The sequence below is a fragment of the Eretmochelys imbricata genome, chromosome 10, assembly GCF_965152235.1.
Source record: "Eretmochelys imbricata isolate rEreImb1 chromosome 10, rEreImb1.hap1, whole genome shotgun sequence".
NCBI classification, from domain to species: Eukaryota; Metazoa; Chordata; order Testudines; family Cheloniidae; genus Eretmochelys; species Eretmochelys imbricata.
The window spans coordinates 84,538,344-84,564,836 of NC_135581.1; the positions used below are offsets into that span (position 1 = coordinate 84,538,344).

General features: G+C 64.3%; 1 protein-coding gene across 2 annotated transcripts; it reads right to left on the bottom strand.

Annotated features, from left to right (window-relative positions):
• Positions 1 to 2,357: 2,357 nt before the first annotated feature.
• FURIN (furin, paired basic amino acid cleaving enzyme) lies at positions 2,358 to 26,146 on the bottom strand. 2 transcript variants are annotated; one of them, XM_077827975.1, is made up of 16 exons: positions 25,955 to 26,146; positions 21,838 to 22,202; positions 14,240 to 14,338; positions 12,476 to 12,571; positions 10,771 to 10,899; positions 10,333 to 10,409; positions 9,701 to 9,789; positions 9,244 to 9,407; positions 8,951 to 9,163; positions 8,340 to 8,440; positions 8,075 to 8,178; positions 7,673 to 7,790; positions 5,587 to 5,766; positions 5,358 to 5,482; positions 4,604 to 4,720; positions 2,358 to 4,404 (listed from the first exon to the last, which is right to left on the bottom strand). In XM_077827975.1, the coding sequence occupies exons 2-16, from the start codon at positions 22,012 to 22,014 to the stop codon at positions 3,842 to 3,844; spliced, it is 2,352 nt and encodes a 783-aa protein (XP_077684101.1). In that variant the 5' UTR covers positions 22,015 to 22,202; positions 25,955 to 26,146; the 3' UTR covers positions 2,358 to 3,841. The 2 variants fall into 2 exon arrangements, with proteins under 2 accessions (XP_077684101.1, XP_077684100.1); XM_077827974.1 differs by having other exon boundaries at positions 9,235 to 9,407.
• Between the last annotated feature and the right edge of the window lie 347 nt (positions 26,147 to 26,493).

Consider the following 26,493-nt stretch of genomic DNA (forward strand, 5'->3'; position numbering starts at 1 on the left):
ACTATCCAATGCCACGCACAGATGAACTATTAGAGAAACTGGGATGGGCCCAGTTCATCTCTACCTTGGACTTAACCAAGGGGTACTGGCAGGTACCGCTAGATGAATCCGCCAAGGAAAGGTCAGCCTTCACCACACAGGTTGGGCTGTATGAATTTAATGTACTCCCTTTCAGGCTGCGGAATGCGCCCAGCACCTTCCAAAGACTTGTAGATGGTCTCCTAGCAGGATTAGGAGAGTATGCAGCCACCTACCTTGACGATGTGGCCATATTTTCGGATTCCTGGGCAGAACACCTGGAACATCTACAAAAAGTCTTCGAGCGCATAAGGGAGGCAGGACTAACTGTTAAGGCTAAGAAGTGTCAAATAGGCCTAGACAGAGTGACTTACCTTGGACACCAGGTGGGTCAAGGAACTATCAACCCCCTACAGGCCAAAGTGGATGCTATCCAAAAGTGGCCCGTCCCCAAGTCAAAGAAACAGGTTCAATCCTTCTTAGGCTTGGCCGGTTATTACAGGCGATTTGTACCACAATACAGCCAAATCGCCGCCCCACTGACAGACCTAACCAAAAAGAAACAGCCCAATGCCATTCAGTGGACTGAAGAGTGTCAGAAGGCCTTTAACCAGCTTAAAGCGACACTCACATCTGACCCTGTACTAAGGGCCCCAGACTTTGACAAACCGTTCCTAGTAACCACAGATGCGTCCGAGCGTGGCGTGGGAGCAGTTTTAATGCAGGAAGGACCGGATCAAGAATTCCACCCTGTAATGTTTCTCAGCAAGAAGCTGTCTGAGAGGGAAAGCAACTGGTCAGGCAGTGAAAAGGAACGTTACGCCATTGTCTACGCTCTGGAAAAGCTACGCCCATATGTTTGGGGACGACGTTTCCAGCTGCAAATCGACCATGCTGCACTACAGTGGCTTCATACCGCCATGGGAAATAACAGAAAAAACTTATTTGGTGGAGTTTAGCTCTCCAAGATTTTGATTTCGACTATCCCACACATCTCAGGAGCTTCTAACAAAGTGGCTGATGCACTCTCCCGAGAAAGTTTCCCAGAATCAACTGGTTAAAATCGTCCTTGAGATGTGGAAAATATTGTTAGTCTTTACATACTTGGTAGTATATTTAGAGGTGCATGTGTCTTATTAACTCTGTTTTCTCCTAGAGCTCTAGGAAGAAATCCCAGCCAGCATTTCACCCTATCTGTGATTTGGGGTGTGTGTCATAAATATAAAGGGAAGGGTAAACCCCTTTAAAATCCCTCCTGGCCACAGGAAAAACCCTTTCACCTGTAAGGGGTTAAGAAGCTAGGATAACCTCGCTGGCAGACTGACCACAATGACCAACGAGGAGACAAGATACTTTCAAAAGCTGGAAGGGGGAGAAACAAAGGCTCTCTCTGTCTGTGTGATGCTTTTGCCAGGGACAGAACAGGAATGGAGTCTTAGAACTTAGTAAGTAATCTAGCTAGATATGCGTTAGATTCTGATTCCTTTAAATGGCTGAGAAAATAAGCTGTGCTGAATGGAATGTAGATTCCTGTTTTTGTGTCTTTTTGTAACTTAAGGTTTTGCCTAGAGGGATTCTCTATGTACCCTGTAAGGTATTTACCATCCTGATTTTACAGAGGTGATTCTTTTTACTTTTTCTTCTATTAAAATTCTTTTAAGAATATGATGGCTTTTTCATTGTTCTTAAGATCCAAGGGTTTGGGTCTGTGGTCACCTATGCAAATTGGTGAGGATTTTTATCAAACCTTCCCCAGGAAAGGGGGTGTAAGGGTTGGAAGGATTTTGGGGGGGGGGGGGGGGGGAAGACCTTTCCAAACAGGCTCTTTCCCGATTATATACCTGTTAGACGTTTGGTGGTGGCAGCGATAGAGTCCAAGGGCAAAAAGTAAAATAGTTTGTACCTTGGGGAAGTTTTAACCTAAGCTGGTAAAAGTAAGCTTAGGAGATTTTCATGCAGGTCCCCACATCTGTACCCTAGAGTTCAGAGTGGGGAAGGAACCTTGACAGCCCAGCATTGGGCTCTCAAAGGCAGGAGCTCCCACATCCTGGCCGCAGCACGTGGATTTGGTGCAAAGGGCCTAATCTTGTCTCCCCACCCCACCGGTGTCCAGCCTGAGCGACAGGGCAGAGGGGGGCGTACCCGGGGGTGGCAATTCAGAGAGTTGAGGGCAGCACCAAGAGGAGGCTGGCCCCTGCATCTGCCGCAGGCCAAGGGGAGGTGGCAGTAAATGGGGGGAGAGGCACTCAGCATGCGTGAGGAAGGGAGCAGGGGGCACAGGGACACATAGGGCAGCCTGCCCAGGCAGGGGCACAGAACATGCTCAGGAAGGCGGCTGGTTTGCATAGTTCTGAACATTTAATAACTCTCAGTCTCTCTAGTGTTATATCCACAACCATTAAATTAAGAACCGGGGGAAGGAGGCAATGCCTACCTGATTAAATTACAAGAAAAAATTACTGTGCACCAAAAAGTTATGATAAAAACCAGGTGTGGGGGGCCCTGCCCCCGGCCCGGCTGGAGCCTATGCAGGGGCTAGAACAAGAAGGCTGCACCCACAGCCAAGGCCCATGGCGGGGCGGAGCGGTGTGCAGCTCTGGGCTTGGTGCTCAGGCCCCTTGCAGGGGGCATATTGCGCTGAAGCCCCCCGCACTTACCCTGGGCCAGGCCTTGCCCTGCCACCGTGAGCAAATGACTTGTGAACAGGGAGGGGACTGGGGGGGGCTCCAGCTGGGGAGCAAAACAGATTGTCACCACAGGGGAGGGGCAAGGCACATCAGGAGGGGGAGGGCAGGCAGACACGCCATGACTCGGTGCCTCTGCGGTGGGCTCCAGGGACTGACCCAGGCTGCATGGCCCAAGTCCAGCAAGTGGGGTACCAGCAGCCCAGCCCCACGCACTGCATGGCCAAGGGAAGGGCAGCCAGCCCCCAGCCAGCCGCAGGCAGGGACAGCGGGGGGCTAGGCCCATGGGGCAAGGCCCTGGAAACTTCCCCAGCAGGCGGGGAGCAGTGGGGATGTTGCTGCATGCCGCTGCAGGGCTGGGGACCCTGGGACCGGCCCTGGGCGAGACTGTGCTCCTGGCTCTTCAGCGCTGCAGAGCCTCACGCTCCCTCCTGGCAGCACCACAGCTCTGGCGGAGCCCGGCCCACAGCCCAGCCATTATTGCTGTAGAGAGAAGGAAACAGCTGCCACTCCCGGGCAGGGCCTCGGAGCTGAGGGAGCCCTGCTGCTCCCCAGAAGGGAGAGGGTCACAGAGAGAACAGGGCTTGCCCAGTGCCCTGGGCCTGACATGGGGACAAGCCCGGGGGGGCCCAAGGCTGGAGAGGGAGACAGCACATCACCCCCTCACCAGAGCCCCCCCATGGAGACGCAGTGCCCAGCCCAAGGGCAGCCAGCAGCCTGGAGAGCCAGCCTGAGCAGACGGAAGCCCCAGCCCTGAGAGACACGCATCTGGCTTCCCCTGCCCCAGCACATGGGTGTGACGGGCACAGGCGAGGCTGGCAGACAAGACCCTCACCAGGCCCATGGGGCCGGCGAAGGGGGTGGGGGGGCCATGCTAAAAACACTTTGGCAAGTTAAAAGAAACAGAAGTGGAGGCTGGGCCTGATGCTGTGGGGGTGAGAGCCCAGGACGGTGCCAGGGGGCCCTCCCTAGAGCAGGCCGGGCAGCCGCTGCCCTTGCCCAGGAGCAGAGGTGCCCACAGGACGGTGCCAGCAGCTGGTGAAGCCCTCATCCGAGCAGGATGGGGCAGTGTCCAGGGCCCCTCAGCCTTCCCTGGCCCGGGGGCTGTGCCAGGGCAGGGCAGGGAGGGGCCGGGGGGCTCAAAGGGCACTTTGGTCTCTGATGAAGGCAGTCCTCTCGCTGTGCGCCTCGCAGTCCTCGCCCTCCGACTCGGAAGGCAGCTCCTCCTGCCACAGGTCCGCGGGGAGCCCCCGGTAGGAGATGAGCCCGCTGTCCAGGGAGTACACCTTGACGCCCCGCAGGCTGAAGCCCGAGCGCAGCTGCAGCACCAGGAAGACTGTGATGAAAATGAGGACGATGAAGACGCAGCTGAGGCTGGCCACCAGGACAGCCAGTTTGGAGGCGGGAGGTGCCTCGGGCTGGCCCTTGCCCAGGGCGGGCGAGGCGCGGCTGCTCTGCGTCTGGTGGGAGCACGTTCGGTCCAGGCTGCTGTAGTGCGAGTGGGCTGGGCAGCTGAGGCAGGCGGTGGCCACGGGCCCCATGCAGGTGGCGCAGGAGGCGTGGCACGGCACACACAGGTGCGGGGGACGGGGCTCCACACTGTTCTCCAGGGCGTAGTGGGCACTCTGCAGGCTGGGCGTGAAGCCGGGGGGGCAGCGCTTCAGGCAGCTCTTCTGGTGCAGGTAGAAGCCCTCCTCGCACACTGTGGGGACAGGGGTGGGTTAGCGCTCGGCCTGGAGCTCTGCCAGCACCAGACCGGCATGCCTGCCCCATGGGCCGTGGCACGTCTGAGCCAGGCTGCACTGCCAGGGTTCGGCTGGTCGGGGTGCTCCTGGGCACAGCTCTGCCCCCCTCCCCTGGGCCTGGCTGTCCAGCAGCGGGAGTCCAGCCCCCTCACTCACCCACGCAGGTCTGGCTGGAGGCGAGGGTTTTGCAGCCGCTGCTCTCGAGCCGGTTGGAGAGGCTGGTGGGCTCTGTCGCGGTCCCGTACAGAACCAGCGTGAACTTGGTCAGGGTGCCTGCAGGCCAAGGCAGAGGGTGAGGAGCGCCCAGGGACCCGCCCACCTGGGCTCAGCCTTGCTAACCCACCTGGCTTCCATCCTGGCGTTTGGTGCCCTCTGCTGGCCACAGGGCCGGTCGCACCCCCTTCCACTCCCACTGAAGCCCAGGGGAGCAGGGTGGGCTGTGCTCACGGCCCACAGCCCCACGTGACCGGCGCGAGACCTGGAGTGGGGCCCCAGCAGCAGCAGCTGGGATGGGGGCCCTGGGCTTACCCCGCGCAAGGGGAGCACACTGCCACCATGGGGCCTCTGAATCGAAAAGTTCCTCCAAGTCCCTCCGAGGCAGATCCGGGTCACCCTCTCGCGGGTGCTTGGCATTGCGGGGCGGGGGCGCCTGAGGCCACCACTGGAGCGCAGGCATTGCGGCCACAGGGCGGCCGTCTCTCTGCTCAGCACACGGCACCTAGCGCACGCTACGGCAGCCTACCGGTTGCGACTGTGTGCTGGGCCAGGCAAGCAGCGGGGCAGACTCCAGCAACGGGGGGCAGAAACGGTGCAGCAGGCACCAGGGGCAGCGGCCAGCAGGTGCCAGGGAGCTGGGCGGGCGGCCGGGGCCGCAGCAGGGGCCAGGGAGCCTGCAGCCCCTTGCACGCACCATAGTTGTTGGCTTCACTAGTGTTTTCGATCTCCAGGACCCAGTCGCCGGAGGGGTCCTCGTCCCACGAGTGTGTGGTCATGAAGGCCCAGTCGTTGAAACCGTCGCCCGAGTAGTCGTGAGGCCTGGGGGACAAGGGAGAGGTGAGGCCTGCTGCCCGAGACACAGCCCTGGTAGCACACGGGCGGCGGCCTGGACAGCCCCCAGGCTGTGGCAGTCGGGGCCCTACCTGGGAGCCAGGAGGGTGGAGCGGGTGCCCATGGGGCTGGTGAGGTGGATGGCCAGGTCGCCACGCCGGTTGTAGGAGAGAGTCAGCCTGGCCTGGACATGCTCCAGCCTGCCGATGGAGCTGGCCTTCCCCAAGCAGGCGTCCACCTTCCTCCGGACCTCCAGGCGCTTCCCAATGTCTCTGCAGAGCACAGGAGGTGGAGTCAGTGTGCAGCCAGCAGGGGGTGCCAGCCCCGACACAGCAGGGAAAGGGCCCCTCCACAGCACCCGAGCCGAGGTCCCAGGGAAATACCAACCCTGCTGCCTTCTCAGCTCACAAGCAACAACCCTCCAGACCCCCAAGGGAAGAGCAGACAGGAGGTGCGGGACGTGGCCCGGAGCGCCTGCCACTGCCAGGAATGCAGCAGCTAGGGAAGCCCCCCACCAGCCCCCACCACTCTGGGGCACAGAACCCAGCCCCACCACTCAGGGCAGCCTGGGGCCCAGGAGCTGTGTGGGGGACCGGCAGGGCTGAGCAGTAGCTGAAGGTGACCCTGTGTAACAGTCAGACCCTGCCTGATCCTGGGCACCCAGGTCAGAACGCAGCCCCGCGGGACAGGACAAGGCTTGGCATGACCTTGGGAGATGAAGCTGGCTCTGGGGAGGGGCTGAGGTAGGTCTGCACTGCAATGCACAGCCAGCTGACTCAGGCTATGGGGCCCTCCCCACTTGCAGGATCCCAGAGTCCGGGCTCCAGAACGCCCACATTGCAGCTTAGGGCCCTGTGAGCTCAGACACAGCCATGGGGTTTTCTTTGTGGACATTCCCTGAGAGGTCTAGCTCTGGGATGGACAAGATGGGACCTCCTGGCCTTTTCTGTGCCACAGCAGGCAGGCAGCTCCCACAGCTCAGCGCTCGCTCCCCCCACTGCATGGGCACCACATTCAAACCAGCCCAGTTCCTGGAGGGCAGGGGGCTGCTCAGTGACTGCATCCTCCCCGTCCTGAATAGCTGCACTGTGCCAGCCATGAATGGCTCCTTTCTTCACCTGCAGTGGAGACGGCAGCATCCCCAGAGCTCGGCTCCTGCTCCCCGGCCTGGGCACCGCATCTCCTCCCTCTCCCCAAAGCTGCCAGGCTAAGCTGAAGACCAGCAGGGCCCAGCCGGTGCTGCGGTGGCAGGGAACTTCAGAGAGCACCTAGGTGCTAGAGAAGCCCAGAGCTATGGGGCAGCCAGGGGAGATGGGGGCCCTGGGTGGCTCTTGACTGAGTTCCACTCCTAGCATGCCAGGTGGCTGCGCTCGGCCTGGCACGTCTATGCTCCGCAATGGAGGGGCTGCGGGTGCCAGCACGGCCTAGGAGCACTCGCGGATCCCAGGGTGCTGGTCCTGGCAAGCAAGCAGGGAGGGACAAGTGGAGCTAGAGACAGGCGCTGCTGCTCTCCAGGCCCCCCAAGCTCTGTGGGAAGCACTCAGCGCCCCAATCCCAGCCACACAGGGCACAGCGCAGGCACTGAGGAGATGGGCAAGCACAAGTGAAAGGAGCTTCTGTGTGAGCCCTGAAAAGACCCTTGTCCAGCACCAGCTCGTGCTGGCTGCTCCCAAACCACAGCACCCGCGGGAGTGGTGCTGGCAAGCCCCGGGCCGGCAGCAGAGCCCGACACCACTCTGCACGCAGGACGGGGACCCCAGCTCCCTCTGCACACGGCAGGGGCACTCACCGGCAGCGCTGGCCCAGCCAGTCCCCAGGGAAGCCAGATGGCCTGCAGCGGGCATGAGCCCCAGGGCAGGGAGCCAGAAGGGGGCTGAGCTGCAGACCCAGGCCCGTCTCTGGAGCCCCAGTGCTCTGGCTGAGGCCTCTTTCCAGCTCTTCTCCTCAGCTCAGGATGCCCAAAGCGCCGACTGCAGCCTGCCAAGGGGGAAACGCAGGCCCCTCTCTGGCTCTGCCCCATGTCAGCCACGCAGGGAGCAGAGCATGGCTCCGAGCCCAGCCCTGCCCACCCTAGCACGCCTGGGCTCTACCCAGGAGCTGTTGGACTGTCTGGCCACACTGAGGGCTTGGACACAGTGCTGGAGACCCCCCCCGCCCCCGGGACACACCAGCCCTCACTTTGGCTCAGTGAGGATGTCGATGATGCACTTCCTCTGGGGTCCCACCGTGGTCCAGTTCCTGGCCAGGGTCACCATGGCCCCCGCATCCAGCAGGCCGTAGCCATAGGAGTGGCTGACTGCAAAGACAGAGAGAGGGTGAGGCGCAAGGCCCTGGATGGACAAGGAAAGGTCCCTGGGGTGCCCCCCTCTGGGCACTGGGGGGTGCCTCTCATGTGTCCTGCAGCCAGCCCTGCCCAAGGCAAGCCGTAAACCCCACGGGCTGTGGCCCCCCCGACCCACTCCCCAGGGGCTCCAAAGGCAGATTGGGGCACTTTGCGCACATACGGGAGGGGCCCATGGGGTGGCACCGGCCGTGCCCAGACGATCACAGCCCAGGGGAGGGGGGTGGGCAGCATGTTACCTTTGCGGCCCACGCCGTTGGTGGCCCAGTCATTGGTGTTGAGATGCGCCGGCTTCGAGGTCCGCACCACCAGGTGCTGCATGTCCCGCCAGGTCAGGTTCTTACTGCGGAGACAGAGGTGGGCTTAGAGCACGCATGGCCAAGGTCCTGCCAGGGCCTAACTCCCACCCCCCCGGGATACCCAAATCAGACACCCGGGTTACTCCCTGTTCATGCTGTGCCATGGGGAACCCAGCCCGCCACCGCAGCCCTCGCCTGGCCTTACTTTGCTTCCAGGGTAAGTGCGATGATGCCAGCAGCCAGTGGAGCCGAGGCAGAGGTCCCCGTGTGCGACTCTGTGCACTTCTGCCTCAGGTCGGTCGTCACCTGCAGGGAGAGGCAAGGCGTGAGACCCCATTGTACTCCCACCCCAGTCCCTGTGAACCCAGGGCACTGCCAGGGGGCCCCAGTTCATTTCAAACTCTGCCTGGGGGACAGGCCCCTCCCCACTCAACTGTGGAGCAGTTTGGATTCCCCTGGGTTAGCAAGACTGAACCTGGGAGCAGCTCCTGGGGCCACAGTGTCCAGAAGCCCCATCCCTCAGGATCCCCACAAGACCATTTCCAGAGACGGGGCTGCCCTCAGCTCTCACTAGAGGTGCAGCCAATACAGACTGCCGCTCGCGGCTTGCCCTACTCCCGGCAAGGCACCCAGCCAGCCCACAGAGAGAGCCCCACTCCCGGCCAGTCCAAAGAAAGAGATGGCCGCTCCCAGCCTGGCGCCCGCCTAGCCTGGCGCCCGCCTAGCCTGGCGCCCGCCTAGCCTGGCGCCCGCCTAGCCTGGCGCCCGCCTAGCCTGGCGCCCGCCTAGCCTGGCGCCCGCCTAGCCTGCACTCACAATCTGTTTCTCGTTCTGGTTGCCGCTGCTATAGGTGGTGGCAAGGGTGGAGGAGCAGGCCTCGCTGTACCAGGGCACGTTGCCGTACTGGGTGGTGCTGCTGATGGACAGCGTGTAGATGCTGTTGGTGTAGCCATCGCAGTTGCAGCTGTCATGTTCGCGGCCCCCATTCCCAGAGGCCCAGACGAATATGGAGCCCAGTCCCGCCCGGCCCTGTAGAAAGAGGCAGAGTGAGGCAGGCCCCAGCCATGGCAGCCCACAGCCAGCCCAGCCCTCCTGCTCACCTGACTGACCCCTCGGAAGAACGCCTCTTCTGCCAGCCGGGCCGGCCCGTCCACCGTCTTGCCATCGTCCTCAGGGCCCCAGCTGGCACTGTAGATGTGGATGTGGTTGGGGTTTAAGCCCAGGGAGCGGGCCTCCACAGCATCGGTCACTTCCCCATCCAGCATGCGCACACCTAGAGCCACAGGAGACGTCACCAGCTTCTCCAGCAAAGGCTCTGTGGCTCGAGGGGCTCCCCCTGCAGCCCCCGGCTCCCCAGTGCGGAAGCTCTGGGATGGGCATGGGCTCCCCATGGCCTGCAAACTCGTGTCTGCAGCACAAGCCCCGTGCAGGGTCTCCACCCCGGCCCGAGGTAGCAGGCTGAGAGGCAGGCAGGCCAGGGCCCCAGATCTTCACCCATCAGGCCTCAGGCCATGGGAAGCAGCGGGCAGAGGCTCCCCACCAGCCCTGGCCCAGGCACACACCCACCTCCAATCCTGGCGTTGTAAGCCACTCCCACGCCACAGATCCCATTGTTTGCCACAGCAGCCACTTCACCGGCACAGCGGGTGCCATGTCTGCACCAGGGAACAGCAACACAGTACGGTCAGACGCAAAGCCCAGGGAGCACAGGCTGGGTCCCCGCAGCCAGGGGCCGAGCTGCAGCCTCCCTTGCTGCCACACACACACCCTGGAGCCAGAGCTGCTGTCCCACCACCCAGCCAGGCTGCCCTGCCCAGCGCCCTGGGATCAGGAACTGAAGGGGGACAGGAACAGCCGGACTCAGCTCCAGCTGGCAATGAATGAGCCTGTGTCTGGGGAGGGGGAGGCAGGTACAGCTCTGCCAGGGCACAGGGGCTCCCCAGGCCCACCCCAACTCCCCACCAGCTGCAGATGCTCAGGGCCTGGAACCTGGTTTCCTGTGCCTGAGCCACCCTGATAGCCTGATTCTATTCAGGGGCTCCCACCACAGCTGGGGCCCCTGCCACTCCTCAGCTCACCCCCCACCTCCAACACCCAGCCCACTGGGTGCGCTCCCCACCCAGGACAGGCTCCCTGGAGCAGCCAGGCCCCATCCAGCGCACCATGCCCCCAGGCAGACGACTCCTGGCCCCCCTCACCTGTTATCGTTCATCTGTGTGTAGCGAGGCTGTGGGTCTGGGTCCTGGTCGTTCACATCAAAGCTGGCCCCGGGGTCCTAGAACACAGAAGCTCTGTCAGCTCAGCAGAGCCCCACGCTCCCTTCTGGGCCAGGCAGCTGTCCACGGCTGTGCTGTGGTTCACAGCAAGCTCAGGGAGCCACAGGCCAGCCCCTGCCCATGGCATGGGAGGGGGAGACTTCATTCCTCTAGCAGCCAGGGCTGCCTCACCATACTTCTGGACTCTAGGGCCAGGCCCGAATCCTGCTCGGCCCAGGGCCATGTGCCAGGAGCCTGGGGCTGAGCTGAGTGGCAGGTGGGCTTCGAAGACAACAGATCCCAGCATGCTGTGTGCCCAGCTGCGGGCACAGCGCAGCACAGGGGCTGTCCCTGCACATGCGCGTGGTGACCCTTACTCACATAGTTGTCCTCTAGGTCCGGGTGGTTCTTCTCAACGCCATCGTCCAGGATGGAGACGACAATCCCCCTGCCGGTGTAGCCCTGCTCCCAGGCCCCCCGCACGTTCAGGTCCCGCTGGTTCACGTTGTACTACAGGAACGAGACCAGAAACCCACTGATCACACCCTGAAAGGCCTGAGGGTGGGAGGCGGTGCGACCCCCCAATGAGGGTCACGGTGCAGCAGCTCCCACAACCCACGGCTGTCTACAAGCTCCACCAACGTACAGGTAACAGAAAGGGTGCACCCCAAGCACCATCAGCTGCAATCAGACATGAAATCAGCTAACTTGGTTTGGCCCTTCAGGGGAATCAGGGCAAGTGGAAGGACCCCAGAGGATACTGCCCCACTGTGACCAAGTGAGCATGTTCCTACTGTTTTGTCTGAATACTGTGTGTGCCTCAGTTTCCCCTATGTGTTACTCAAGTGTCTAGGTGGTGGGACAAGGGTGTGTGATACTTGCAACTGGTTGGCAGTCTCTCCTGGCCTCTAGGGGTTGCTGGCCCTGGCTTGGCCAGGCTGGATAATGGCTGAACCCGGGCGGCTCTGTGCTGCCCGAAGGCCTTCCCAGGCCGTGCGCAGGGACTAATACACCGGCTCTGGCTGGACAAGGCTGCCTGCCGGCGCTGCAGGCGTGTGCTGCTGGGCATCGCTCGCCCAGACTGCAGCTCGGCCCAGCTGGACTGGCAGGGCAGAGCTCCTGGGGAAGACGCTGCAGGGCTGCGGCCCAGAGGCTCGGGCTCGGAGGTGGGGGGGGAACACGTGCCCTGCCCTGAAGGACGGGTGGGACCCCTCAGGGTCTGGGACACTGAAGGGCTCCTCAAAGGCGCTGTTTAAGAGCTGGGACATAGAAGAGCCTGGGGAGCTGTGATGGGGGGGGGGGATCTGGCATCTGGTGAGGGGCGGACATGCTGCTGGGGGAGCGGCTATCTGAGCAGGAGCTGGCCCTGGCTCTGCTAATCCCAGCCACGTGCCATTAGCTGAAATGAAGGGATTAGGCGCGGGCTGCAAGGCTGGGAAGCCCCCCTCCCCAGGAAGGCATCAGTGACCCTCCTGGGCCCCGATGTGACTCGACCCCAGATTTAGCTACGCAGCCCCAGAATCAAAGCCCCCTCTCAGAGGCGGTCAGTCCTCACGCACGCCGTGCAGGAGAAGGGGACAGTGCAGACATGTTCCCAGACAGCCTGCCGCAGACGTTTCCCAGAAGGCACTGCCCCCCGTCCCAATCTGTAGCCCCCCCACTATTCCTACAACAACAGGGCCATGATAGTGAGGCTTGAATGAAAGCAGGAGCTTTGGAAGGGATGTAACCATTCCCGCTTCTGGGCGTTGACTGGCCTAAAGGATGGGGAGGAGGAAACGGTGCCTGGCCCCCGAACAGCCTGCTGCAGGGTTCCTTCCTCTCAAGCAGCTGCTCCCAGCCAAAGGCAGCGACAGGATACTGAGCTGGATGGCCCACAGGTCTGCTCTTGTCTGGCCATTCCCATGTTCCAGTTAGGGAAACTGAGACACGAGCAGGGCGATGCCTGGCACACAGCAAAGCAGCTGACTAGAACCCAGCTATTGCATCCCCTCCCAACTCCTCCTGTACTGCACCCCCTTTCCCCATCCTCCAGTGCAGCACATCCGAGCTGCTCCCCTGCACACAGCCCCCAGCCATCACCCACCAGGTACCACTGCTGAGGGAACTTGGGGTCTGTGGGCTCCGTGAAGGCGTCTCTCTTCGTCCTGCGCTTTGCCACCTGCTGCTCCAGCCAATGCACCTAGAGACCGACAGAGGAGAGTGAAGAGCGCCCCCCTCTGAGCAGACGGAGCAGCCAGCTCAGGCTTGGGCATCCGCTCCTCCCAACAGCTACAGACACCTGAGACTGACCCCCGCTAGCCTGGCACGCAGCTGTCACTGCCCTGGCCACCCAGCCTCAGGCTATACAAGCCCCCTCTTGCCCCAGGAGCGAGCGGGACAGAGGAGGTTGCCTGGCAAGGGCACGATGGGGCCTGTGCAATACTCAGGGAGGGGGCGCTCCGGGCGGAGGCAAGCACTCTAAAGGGGCAGGGCTGCACCTCTGTCCGGGGCTCAGAGGGGCCGGGAAGGCAGGAGGAGGAAATCCCAGTGCGGGCGTTCTCTCCCTCAGGGGAAGGGGTTGGCGCCATGTCAGCCCTGGTCTCAGGCCTGGCTGGGGGCCCGCACCACCCTGCGATGGACGAGCGCAGGCTCTTGGCTGGCACCCTCTCCAACACACGCCCCAGGGAGCCTTTCACAGAGCTGCCAGCACAGGGCCTGGGCTGCTGGGCCAAACCTGCCACAGCCCCTGGCTAAGGAGCTCTCAGGGCAAAGGCCTGAGGGGCAGCGTCTTGCACAGGAATGGCCAGCATCCTGCACAGGAACGGCCAGCATCCCACGGCAGTGCTCACAGCAGGGCCTCCATCCCCAGGCACCGGCTCCCCTCCTGCCCACCCAGAAACCCAAGGCCCTGCCCGTTCCCCGGGGAGCACAGCAGCAGCACAGAGCTCTGAATCCTGCCAGCCAGCACCTTCCCCCACTACGTGGGCACCTCTGAAGCCACCACCAAAGTTTGTGGCCCACAGAAATGCTGGCGGGGGAAGGGGGGGGGCAGGGGAACCAGTCTCCAGCCCTCTGTAGTTTTGAGGCTGGAGTGCCAGGTGAAGCCATGCCCCCTCCCTGCCCCTCAGGGCTCCTGCATTTGGCACCAGCCTTGGCAGAAGCCACATGCCAGCCCAGAAGCCCGTTCAGAAAAGGGTTCGGACACCGCAACCGGCCTGGGCACTGGGCGCGGTCCAGCCGCTCCGCAGGACGCACGAGCAGAGCTGGCGACGAAGGGGCTGGCGTGATCCCAGCAGAGCAGATGGCTGATTAGGAGCAAGGCAGCGCCCGGCATTCAGTCCCACTGCCTCCAAATAGCTCAGGGGAGCATGGAGCTCACGCGAGATGTGACCAGGCTGGTACAGCACCCGCCTGAGTACCAAGCCCAGTATCCGACAACCCTGACCCCCAGCCCCCTGCTCTTCCAGTCCTGGACCCCCAGCTGTGCCAGTGCCCCCCAGCCCTGACCCCTAGCCCCCTGCTATTCTAGCCCTGGACCCCCCAGCTCTGCCAGTGCCCCCCAGCCCTCTGCTATTCCAGCCCTGGACCCCCCATCCCTGACCCCAAGCCCCCTGCTATTCCAGCCCTGGACCCCCTAGCTCTGACTCACAGCCTACTGTGATCACAGTCCTGGTCCGCTCCTCAACTCTGCTGATGACCCCAGCCCTGCCCCTGCCCATCCCAGTGCTGGGCACCACGCAGGCTGGCAATTGGGATCAAACTACCATTGCCAGGTGGCTAAGCCCTTCAACCAAGAGCTTCCCAGCAGGGGCGCACGGGTCAGCCCCGCAGCCGGCTCAGCAAGGACAGCATGGCAGACACCACCTACCTGGGGCTCCCTGGCCAAATGGCTGTGCCGGGACCGGTGGGGCGAGAGGGAACGTTTCACTACTGCATGGTGCCGGAAGTGGTAATAGTCACCGACAATCTGCAACACAGAGCATGGGTGAGACCAGCACAGAGCCCTCCAGCCCCGCCCCGGCTCCCCAGGGCCCGACCTGCCACGCCATCTGTGGCCACACAGCAAGTCTGGGCAGAGCAGGGATTGGGAGCCTGGACTAGACCTGCCCCATCCCCGGCCCTCTTATTACATGTCCTACAGTGCTGGACAGAGAGCCCCTGCCCACAGAGCAGGGCTGGGAGGGTCACTGGAGGTGCTTGGGCAAGCCATGGGCTAGCACCTCGTGGTCTGCACACTAGACCTTGGCTGGGTTCTGGTTTCTTTCACAGTAACTAAGTGCGGCGGCTGGGGGTGGGCGAAGGGAGAGGGCGCAGTGAAGGGGGGCAGACAGGGAGGCCTGGAGCAGCCACACATGGATCCCCCCAAGGTTGTGGCCCTGCAGCCTGCTGAGGGGAGGGGCACACAACACCCCCTCATGCTAGCAGCCCCTGGTTTGTGGGTGCCCCCGTGCCCTGCTCTGTGCCCGGCTGGGGTCGGGGCTCCAGTTGTGAACATGAAGACCGAGTCCCAGAGCAGCCTCCCCAGCGACAGACCACCCCTCCCACCCCCACCCACTACAGAGAGCCCGGGAGCCTGCACCCATGCCCTCTGCTGTGCCAATGACCACTTGCCCCATGCAGAGCTGCAGCCCAACCTGCCAGGATGCTGCCTCCTGTAGCCTCTACCCCGAACCCCCAGTCTCTGCCTGACTGGGACACGAGGCCAAGGCACAGGGCCATGCCTGGACTGCTCTTCTCACCTCGGAGCTGGGGCCTCCGCAGCTCAGCTGCTGTTTGGGAGCAGCCAGGTCTCCCTACTCCCCCCCGCCGCTCAGCAAGGGAGCAGGACCCCCCCCCCCGGTCCACTTCAGACACCCCCCAGAGTGCCCCAGCGAGGCGAGCCCCTGAGCGCTGCCCACAGGCTATGCTGGCTGGGGTGGGAGCAAGGGCTTGCTCCTCTGCCCAAAGTCGCATCCACTCCAAAGCAAGCGCGCAGGGCCCCTGCCTTCCAGGGGCTGCTCTCGGGGGGCGCCTGCTGCCAAGCAGGCCTCTGAGCAGGGCGCACACTGTACGGGTGAGTGAGCCCGGCTGCAGCCCCAGCCCCCGGGCCGGCCTGCGCAGCCCAGTGCTCAGTCACCTCCTGGGGCTGCAGCCTCTGGCTCCGCGAGAAGCCACGGCCAAGTCCAGCTAGCAGGGAGCTGGGCACCCCAGGGCTGGCAAAGGTACTTGCTGCATACCCAGGGGCCCTGGTACTTACAGCTCCCCCTCCCAGCCCAGTGAGGCCAGCAGCTTCTTCCCCCGCAGCCAGGCCTTGCTCTGGCCCCACCTGGCTGCGTCCCCCTCCCCGGGAAGGCACCTAGGGCCATCCCCTGCAGGACCAGCGTGCAGGCAAGGCTCAGGCATGTCCTCTGCTGGGCACCATTGCGCCCTGCTGGGCGAGGCCTGTGCCTGGAGTGGGCAGACGCCACCGCCCTGGCTGCGGGGAGAGCGGACAGCAGGCTCCTCAGGAGGGGGCGGGTAGCGGGCACAGAGCCCGCTGTGCAGGAAGCTCCCAGGCTGGCTCAAGGACCCACTCTGGGACCCTGCAGGAGTCCAGCCCTGCTCTCTCTGCCCCAGGGCAGGGCTGAGCCGCGCTGTGGTGGGCTGCTCCCCACCACACTTGGCTTGCTCCCAGGAGAGGAAGCAGGCAGCCACTGGCCGGGCCTATCCCAACGGGGGTGTCTCATGTCCTGGCCCAGCCTGTGTGCTGCTCCCCACCGCCATCCCCGGGCACCGTGGCACCCCTCCTCACATGCCCAGGCGGACACAGGAGTTGAGGCAGGCGCTGAGCCATAGGGGAGCTGGGCAGGGGCAGAGGGGACTGTGGGCCCCTTGGCTTCTTGGAGAAGAGACTCCAGCAAGGACCCTGCCCAGCCCAGGAGGCAGGCCCAGCCGGGCGCCTGCAAATCCCCCCAGAGCAGCTGCTGGGGGCCAGGCAGAGGCAGCGGCTGGGCTCTGCTCCCCGGCACGGCACAGCCTGGCTTCCTGCCCAGAGCAGCCACAGCACTCGCCAGCGGCTCCCCCAAGCCCATGGGGTAGAGACCGGGCACCTCTGCAGCTCCAGCCCCTGCTGCCACCATGGGCTCCACAGCCCCCCACTTCCGCCTGAGCGAGGGCCCCAGCCAGAGCGCCGAGCGCTGCCTGTACATGCAGCCCAGAGAGGGAGGGTGGCCATGGGGTCGTGCAGCTCTGGGTTCGAGGGGCTGCTCTGCCACAGACGCCCTGCGTGACCTGGGCGAGTCCCTTCTGTGCCCACGTGGCAGCGCGCTGGGGGAAGGGCTATGGTGCCGAAGGCCAGAGACAGGCCCCCACGCATCCTGTCAGTGGGGCCGTGGTCCTGGTGAGGCGGAAGGCAAGGGATACGACCAGCACCACGTGATACAGGAGCTGGGGGAGAGAAAAGCTACTTGGTTTCATAAGCTGCCCTTAGCCCAGCGAGCGCCACGTCCCACCTCGCCTGCCTGGGCCAGGAACAGGGGCCCATTGTTCCCCAGAGCAGCTCCCAGCTCTGCCTGGTTACCAGACAGGATTAGGGTCTGCCCGGACCGAGTAGCAACGCTCACAGGCAGCCACCCGTCCTGCAGGCAGCCCTGCTCCAGAACAAGCCCCCCAGACCCAGCACCGAGTGCCCCCGAGGCTGTGGGAACGGGCCATGCTCAGGGCAGGCTCCAGCCCAGGCACTGCTGGCCCAGGGCAGCTGCCCCGGCCTGCCGCCCTCCCCCAGAGAGGGCCCCCCTGCCGGCCATAGGATGGGAGAGCAGCCCTTGGGGAGCTCCTCAGGTGGGCATGCCAGGCCAGTGCAATTGGAGCCCGGGATGAGCTGGGGGCAGAGGGTTGGCACGGGGCAGCAGGGGTCCAGGAGTGGGCTGCTGCCTGCCATCACCTCAGGAACTAGCCGGACAACAGGGCCCAGCACCCACGGGCCCCCGGAGACATGCTGCCATGGCAAGAGGCTGGAACGGACACCTGTTTGCTGAGCCGAGATGGGAGATAAGAGGACACCGCCCTCCACTGCCTGGCTGCAGGAACTGGCGGAGAGCGGGAGCAGGGTGGGCAGAGGTGTCAGAGACACAGTGGGGCCGAGGGGCACTGCAGAGTCCTCTGCCTGCACAACGGCACCCCCCAGGCTAGCAGCTGTGCCAGCAGAGACACTGGGAGAACTGGGCCCTCCACCAGTGCCCTGTCCTGGCCCCGCCTGAGCCCCACGCCATCCCCAGGCACCATGGCACCCCTCCTTGCCCCATTCGAGCAGCAGCCCTACGCCCAAGCCAGCTCGCCACCTCAGAAGCCTCCAAGCAGGCCCCAGGCTTGGGGGGGCACTGCCAGGTGCTCCCCACCCCTGCTGACTCTCACAGGCTCCTCCCCCATTGCTGCTGCATCCAGCCCCCCGTAAAACCACCCCCAGAGAGAGCAGCAGGAAGAGCCTCCCAGAGAAGCTATGTGGGAAAGTGGCCACCTCCCCACATCCGCCCATGGGCGGGGACCTCGGCTCACCATCCAGCCATCTCAGGGCAGTTACTGCCAGGAACCCAGGCATCCCTGGGCTGGTCACTGAAGCACGGAGCTGGCAGCAGGTGAAGTGCTCAGATGGGTGCCTCCCACCGGCAGCCTATGTTCCCTCCAAGCTGGGCAAGGGCTCAGGGCTGCATCAGGGAGAGATGCTCCTCCCTGCAGGCCAAAACATGGACCAGCCGCAGTGGGGAGGGGCACCCCTCTCTGTCCAGCCCAGCCCGAGCTACCGCAGCGGGGGAGAGACACCGCTCCCCCAGCCGCTGCGGCGAGAGAGGGCTGGGGGGAGTCCTCTCTCCCACTGCAGCCCCAGGCTGCACCCCAAAGCCCTCATCCCCAAAGCCCACCCGCCCACATCCGAACCCTCTGCCCCAGCCCTGAGCCCCCTCCCACAACCCAAATCCCTCATTCCCGGCCCCGCCCCAGAGCCTGCACCCCCCAGCTGCAACCCTGAGCCCCCTCCCACACTCCAAACCCCGTGGCCCCCCCCGCACTGCATGAATTTTGTTATGTGCACCCATATGAAGGTCACGTGTCACACCTCACCGCCATATGGGTGCACATAACAAAATTCATTCCGCACATGGACATAAACAATTAGAGGGAACACTGACAGCCCTGTGTCCTACCCCCTCTGAGCCTCACCCCCAGTCCCGCCAGCCTCCTGGCAACCAGGGCTTTGCAGATAGGTGCTGCTGGGAGGCCCAGGCCAGCCCGGTGCCAGCCCGGCCCAGTGTCACACTGGTCTGCGGTGCCTCGTCAGGGAATTAAGTGAACTGGATGAGCCAGAAAAACACCATCCTTCAGTTGCGCTGCCAAGTGCGATCACTGCAGCAGGCTGGGAAGGCCCCTCCACAAACCCACGCAGCTCTGCTCCTCCCTCCAGGATCTCGGCACCAGCCTCAACAGCTCCCTGTCACCAGCTGCTGCTGCACGGCCGGAGGAGCGGGAGGGCAGGAGTGGCACACAACCCAACCAGGGGTTCAACAGAATGCTCTGGCCAGGGGACCCCGAGCTCATAGCTTGGGGCTCAGCAAAATCCGCTGCATTTGGCAGAGGGGTCTGTGCAGCCCCAATGCACTCTGGGACCTGCCCCAGTGGGATGGAGACATGCAGGGCGCGCCAGGAGACGCAGTCTGAGGAGCAGGGCACCCCACGGAGCAAGCTGCGGCCAGCACTGCCCTGCAGGGACCTCCTAGCAACAGCCCAGACCCAGCAGCATGCCAGCACTGCGGGGCCACAGACCAGGCAGCTTCTCCCCCAGGCCCTGGCCCTCCAGAAGCCAACCCAGCAGGCTCGGCAGCAATGCAACCTCCAGCCCAGCTCTCCCCCACTCGCCTGCATGGTGGCGGGCTGTGCCCTTGGGCCCCAACACTCCCCAGCAAGCATGGCCCTCCCTCCGGCAGCCAAACCGGCCCTACTGCCAGCGAGGAGGCATCTGCAGGAAGAGCAGCTCCGGGTGTAGAGGGGGAACCCTGGCACCAAGGGGCACTGGCCTCAGTGTGAGGTTTGCAGCTTTCACGCCAATTCCAAGATCTGTACATGGGTCAGGCCCCTCCATGCCACCCCCCCCCCAGCCCACACCAGCAAAACAAATGCCAGGCCACTCCGTGCCACTCCCCCACCACAGCCCACGCTGTCAGAGCAAACGCCAGGCACCGGCTGCTCTGAGAAGTGCTAGCCCCTGCCCCCACCCACAGCAAGCGCACACGGTCCTTGAGCCCTGCCTGACGGTCCCTTTATGAGCCGGCAGAAAGAGGCACCCGGGCTATTCCAGAGGCAGCTGCTTTCCCTGCCCCCCAGCCGGCTGCAGCCGGATGGCTCAGAGCAAGGTCCCAGCCCTGCCGCCCAATTGTGAAACTTCCTGAGGGATTTCAACCCCCCGCCCACTTCCTTCCTGGCAGAGCAGCAGCCCTGCACCCTGCCGGCTGAGGAAGGCCCCCCTTGCAGGGCATGGAAGCCCACTAGTCAGACACCCACATGCACTCCCCACCCCCAGCTCTGCAGCCCCTGCCCCCAACCCACCCTCAGGGCAGAGGCTGGGCTGGGCCAGTTGCTCTCCTTGCCACGTGCCCCGTGAAGCCTGGGACGGGCACAGTGGCAGCAGCGGTGATTCTCGCCAGACAGAGGCGTCACGCCACAGGCTGCGGGGGCAGGGTAGCTGTGCAAGGACAGAGCCAGGAGCCCCGACTGGGCCCGGGCAGCCCAGCCCCCAACCGGACACCAATCCGGGCACCCCTCCCTTACTCCTGGGGGGACTGTAGGAGAATGGTCAAGAATGCAGGAGGGTTGGGTTCCCCTTCCCCCAAACAGGGAACGGGGGGGCAGGGGAACTTCCCATGGCCTGAGGCCTCTGCAGAGCCTGACCCCATGTCACTAGGGCAGAGCCCAACAGCAGACGGTGCTGCCAGGGCAGGGTGCAGGGGCAGAGCCTGACCAAGGGAGCCAGCCCCCCAGATCACAGACATCCCAAGCCCTTGCTCCCCACTCAGGACACAGGTGCTCCAGAGCACTCACTCCTCAGCCAGAGGAAGCCTGGCAACCTAGCAGTACCCCGCTGCCGGCCATCCTAGCCCAGGGGCCCCCGGCAGGCAGTGCTTCACCAGGGCTCCCAGGAGGGGCAGGGAGACATCCACAGCCTTCCCCCTTCGGTCAGGGACAAAGCAGGCAGGGAGCAGGGAAATGCAGCACAGGCTGGCTCAGGGGGCTCAGGCAGCCTCTGTTTCCACCCCGCTGGGGGTGGTGGGTCCCGGCCGCCCACTGCTAGGCCCCAGCCGGCTCACCCCGAGGCGCACACCTGGTAGCGCGTCACGCTCTGCTTGCCACACCACTGCGGGCTGCACCCAGCACTCCTGAGAACACGTCACCTTTTCCCGCCACCCTTGAGCAAGGGACAGCGATGACGCCGGTGCCCTGGGGACAGCACTCCCACCGCTGCTCACGAGCCAGGGGCTCAGGGAGTGGCCTGGAAGAAAGAGCGGCCACCAGGACAAGAAAGGCCCCGCCCGTCGCACGCTCCAGCAGGCAAAGGAGCTCCACGAAGCATCGGCCCTGCCAAGGCCGGGACCTCACCTCCAGGCACATCTCTGGAGAGCTGCCTTCGCTATTGTCAGTGTGAATGGCAGCCGTGCCCCCATCACGGGGAGCGGGCGCTAAGCCAGTGCTGCGGAGATAGCAGGAGCTGCTGGGCTCCCAGGACAGAGATAAGAGAGAGGACGGCAGAGCCAATGGGCAATAGACACGAGTCCCACGCAGCCCGCTGAGGGGCAGCTGCGGGCCAGGCCCGGTGCTCAGCCCCCATGCCCACACACTGATGGAAGGGAAACAGGGCCGGGCTGACACATGCATTTGCAGAGGGCATTCCTGGGGAAGGACACGGGAGTCATTGTCAACAACCCGCCTGACCAGATCTCCTGTAGCAGGTTGCAGGTTTCAGCACCCGCTGTCCCACACGGGAATGCTGGACCTTTGTGCCCAGCTCACTTGAGGGGGAGCAACTGGCATGGGTCCTAGAGACTCACCCAAACACTGCTCCCCCCACGATGCAGCCACCCCACAGCCCTGCCTCGCCCACTCAGTCTGCTAGTGGTGGGACCTGAATCTCCCCAGTCTGTGGGCAAGTCAGCTCCAGGCTGGGCTGAGGGGCAGCCCTGCTGGGGGGGTGGGGGGAAGAAGGGGGCAGAGGGAGGCCCTGCTCCCAGCTCACACCAAGCCAGGAGTGCCAACAGAAGCCTTGCCAGAACTGCACTGACAGGGCCCCAGGGACCTGCCTGGCCTCGTGCAAACAGGCCGCCCCTGCCCCCCAGGGAGAGCTGCCCCACGTGGCCCCAGGACAGGCTCTGATGCCAGGAGCCAGAGGGCCTGCAAGGGGCAGGCTGCACACCAGGCACACAGGACCATTCCGGGGGGGTGGCGCCAAGCAGAGAGAGGCTCACTCACCGGCCCAAGATTGAGGAATCCATGCTTCCTGGCCAGCCTGTCAGCCTCCTGCGGCCCCGCTGGGACAAGCACGGCCCAGGTGTTGGTGTAGACGCGCTGGCCTAGCCCCTCCTGGGCCAGCCACGCCACCACCGCTGGAGTCCACAGCAGGAGCAGCAAGCGGGGCCCCAGATCCATCGGAAGGTTGGAGCCTCTCGCCGGGGCCCAGGAACACCAGTGCCCAGCGGTGCTCCCCGCTCAGCGCTCACTCTGCCCGGCTGGCCCTCCAGCCGGCCTGGGGATCATGGGGACGACATCCAAGCAGCAAGCTGAGAGCCGTGAGCCGGAGGCAGGGCCGGACAGCACCACAGCAGATCAGAGGTCCCCTGGAGGAAAAGCAGCACAAGTCACGGCCGAGCCTCTCCACAGCGATCAGCCCCACAGAGCCCCCGGAAACACAGCACTGCCAGGGGAGCCTGCCCAGGCCCCAGCGCACAAGCAGAGCGCAGTCCTTGACCGCAGGGAGCGCAGCGCCCCACGGGGGGCGAGACGCGAATCCCTCACAGTGGGGCCCTGCCCACCAGCCCAGCTCCCAGCTGCAGAGCTCCAGGGGGCCAGTCTCATCTCACACTGTTTACCCTGCTATTGGCCAATGTGTGTTTATGCTCTAGGCTTACGAACAGGCAGACCCAGCTGGCAGGGAGTAGGGCAGGCCGTGTTTGCCGAAGGCAGGGAGAGGACAGCAAATGGCTCCCTCTGCCCAGGCAGAAGCAAACAGGAAACTCACCCCAAGCGCCCAGCTCGAGGCAGTCCCCACCTGGGCAAGGGGCAAGCAGCCAAACCACAACGGGGGAGGGGCTGGGGGAGAGAAACACACTCAGCCTCTCCGTAGCCAGCAATGGAGACAAGCAGCCCCAGCACCTCCCTCCCACCCACACCGGCCTTTAATCAGCTCCTTCACTCACAAGGGCACTGAGAAACCTGGAGCCAGGGGGCCTGGGAGAGCCACTTGGTGCAGGAGCACCATGCCCAGCAGACCCCAGCACCAGGTGATGCCACCAGGCCCAGATGACACTGGCCCAACCCCACAGCAGAGGCATGGCCATGCCTGGTCACATTCAGCCTGAAGCCACGTTGCCGCTGGCTTGGGAGAGGGATGAGGATGGGGATGGGGAAACTCAGCCTGACTGCCACACAACAAGTACACAGCCGCTCAACTCCTAAGAGTCAGGGCTAGGCGTCAGGGGGCCAAACCCCATGGATCCAGGTGACAACCTGGAAGGGGGAAATGGGCATCACACGGAGCACCTAGCACCTGGCTAGCAGAGGCAGCGACATAAGCCTGTAATTGCCTACGGGTCAAAGAACCTACTGATGGCGGAAATTACTCCTCTGCCCAGCTCAGCACTGCCCAGCACCCAAAACAGTTTACATGTTGGCACCCTAATGAGAAGTGATAATGGTGTGCGAAGGAGGCCTGGGCAGAGAATGGGGGACACAGCCCTGGCATGAGGTGAGGGGCTGCAGGAAGTCCTTGAAATAGAGGGGGATGGGGAAACGCAAAGAACCCCGACGTGAGCTCTGAAGGCCGTGACCCCTAGTTACAATTCAGCGGAAGATTATTGCAGGGGAGATGAGTGGCCTTAGGAGGGCAAGGGGGCCCATGCCTCGGCCACCTAGCCCGGGACAAAGGGCTGCACCAAGTGGCATGAAGTGGGCCTGCACTAAGACCCAGGCACTGCAGGCCCTTGCCCGCCCAGCTCCTGGAGCCAGGTGATGTGCTAAACAAAAGGAGCAACTCCTACAAAGAGCCTGGGCCTGGGAAGAGAAGCAAACAGCGAAGTCGTGATGGCTCAGGGAGGGGTGTCCCCATGTTCCTCAATGAAGGGTTAACGCCACACCCCCAGCTGAGAGCAGAGTGCAGTGAACCCGGCCCACCCACAGACTCAGAAACACCCTGGCTGCGTGGCCCTGCTTCTCCCAGGGTGTGAGGAAGGAGGGAGCCCCTGCTCCTGCTGGGAAAGGAGGGGGGCCCATACCCCTGCTCCTACCTCTCAGAGAGGGGAAGACTCTCCTTGTGACTGCCCTTCTAAGTGGGGGCAGGGCTGATGGGTAGAGCTGTAGTGTGCCATGAACGCCAGGGTCTGGCCCCAGCTGCCCTTGCCATAGGGATGGGCAGAGCAGGGCTCGCCCTAGCCCCAACTCCCACATAGACAGGCTCTCCCGAGCCCCTAGCACTCAGCGGGTGCCTGTTTCCACAGAGCAGGAGGGATTAGATTCCTTACGCTAGGGCCCAGAGACCTGTTGAGAGTCACCGCACAGCCCTCGGTGCCTGCCCCTTGCAACTTGCCGCCCTATTAACCACAAGGGGGATGTCCCGGGGCATAGGGCAGCAACACCTGGGCTACCAGAGACCAGCTTTGCACAAACCCAGAGGAAAGGCTACGGGGGAGGGTTTCACAAAAGGTTATTATGGAGTCACAGAAGCAGTTCAGCCAGTGATTCCAGGGTGGCTCCCACGGGCAGCACCGCGGCCAAGGCTATGCCGCTGACCTGACACGAGACAGACACCCACATATAACTGGGTGTGTCAGCCAGTGCAGTGTCTCTGCCGAGCTCGAATCCTGCCTGCGAAACTCTGGCACTTAACGATAGCCTGTGGAATTCACCAACACTAGAGAATTATGCAGTCCATTGCAGAGACGTGGCCACCAAGACTACATGGCCCAAAACAAACCACTTCCTCTTGATCCATCAGAGCATCGGCAGGGGCAGCCAGTCCCTCCCCACGGCCAGTTGCCCACCTTCTGCAGGCACAGCACTCCCCCTCCAGCCAGGGCTGCTCCAGTGCCCCACCAAAGCCAATGCCCACCGATGGCAGCAGGTGCTTGCTTTACCCAAGTGGGGGCCGGTGAGGCTGCTCTCTCCTGCCAGGAGCACCTTACAGCCATTGGTTTCCTCCCCAGCCCCGCCCCCCAAGACCCATGTTTCTGAAGAATGGCGGGGAGGGGTCTGGACCACAGAACTGCCCATCCCACAGGAGCAGTCAGGAGCCGCCCGGCATAAGTGGGAATAAGAACTGCCACTTCTAAGGGACTGGCCATGCAGCATGCCGGGTGCTTTCAGCCCCTAAGACCACCCAGCCCATCCCAACTGCCCAGCGGTCCAGCTGGGGCCCTCCCTCAGCTCTGGCAAGTTTGGGGCACTAGGTTTGAAGGTGCTCTGGGGTCCCCAAGCAAAGCTCCCCTCAGCTCCACGCTCAAGCCCAGCTTCAGTCCAAGCCCAGCGTGTCCAGGGGGCCAGAGACACCGCTCAGAAGCCAAGACGCTGACGGGGGGCTGGCTCTGGGAAGAGCCCTGGGTCCGTTCCCACCTGCTCAGAGCAGCCGGGACGGCGCCCCCAGCCCAGAGCCAGGCGCAGGGCACACAAGCTGCCCGAGAGCCAGAGCAGGGGGCCAGCAGTAACGTCCCACTGCACAATGGGGCCACCCCATAAGCGTCCCCGGCGACGGAAACGATTCACAGCTGCCCAGAGCAGCCGAAACCAAGCCGCGGAGCGGGCACGCAGACCCCCGCCTCCCACCCGGGGCTCGGCCCTTCTGCCGCTGCTCTAGCTGGACGCCCACCCTGCCAACAGGCCCCCAGCGGCCCCCCGCCCGCGGCCCCGCCAGGCAGGAAGCGCCAGGCCCAGGCCCGCGAGCAGGGCTCGCCCCAAGCCCGGCCAGCCTGCGACTCACCCACCCCGCTCGGGCGCCGCTCCCAGGCAGCCCGCGCCCCGGCGGCTCCCCCGCGCCCGCCGGGCGGAGAACGGGCCCCGCAGCCCCAGCTCCGGGCCGGGCTCCCCTCGGACTGGGCGGAGCCCGGGAAACTGCACCGGGGCCCCTTGCCCGGCCCGCGCCGGAGCTGTCAAGCCCCGAGCCAGGCCTCTGCTCTCCGCGAGCGCTGCGGGGCGCGGCTCCCCCTGGCCCGGCCCGGCCCGGATCGGCCCGCGGCTGACGGGCACCCGGGGGAGACCTGCCCCCGGTCCCCGAGCGCGCTGCCCGCGGGCCGGCAGACGGAGCGCCCCAGTCCCCCCGGACGGGCAGCTGGGGCGCCCGGCCCGGCCCGGCCCGGCTCGGCTCGGCTCGGCCTGGCCTTACCCTGCGCGGCGCTCGGCTCCGCTCGGCTGGCGGCCGTGGCCCTTTATGGGCGGCGGCGGAGCAGCGTCACCTCGCGGGGAAGCCCGGAGCCCCCGCCCCGGAGCCGAGCCCGGCCCAGCAGGAGCGGGGGGGCCAGGCCCGGCCGCCGCCTGGTGACTCGCCGCAGCTGTCAGCCCGGCTCGGCCCGGCCCGGCCCGGCCCACGGGCGCCGCCGGATGCCGTCACGGCTGCAGCGGGGCTCCCCCCGGCCCGGCGCCCGGCCCCTCCTCGGGAGGCGGCGCCCTCGGCCCCGCGCCGGGCCGCGGGGACCCTGCAGGTCTGGTGCGCGGACTGAGACCCCCGTCTCCCCCCCCCCGGTATGGGGGTCTCCCCCCCCGACATGCGGTTCACGCCGGATCCCCTTCTCCCCCCCCCAACACCTCCTCCCACTCCAACCCCAGGGGGTGCATTGCTCCTCCTACGAAGCTGGGGCCCAGCTTGCTGTGAGGGCTCCCCTGGAAGGATTTGGCTGGGAAGTGTAATAACCTCCCCTGCAAGTC

What these genes read in the sequence shown, in the direction of transcription:
- FURIN (XM_077827974.1), bottom strand. Translation starts at nt 22,014, where the DNA reads ATGGATCTGGGGCCCCGCTTGCTGCTCCTGCTGTGGACTCCAGCGGTG. An exon ending in TTACAACGCCAGGATTGGAG is followed by an intron (nt 9,408 to 9,700) that starts GTGGGTGTGTGC and finishes CTGTGGCTCTAG; the next exon opens with GTGTGCGCATGCTGGATGGG. An exon ending in GCACTTACCCTGGAAGCAAA is followed by an intron (nt 8,179 to 8,339) that starts GTAAGGCCAGGC and finishes CTGTCTCCGCAG; the next exon opens with TAAGAACCTGACCTGGCGGG.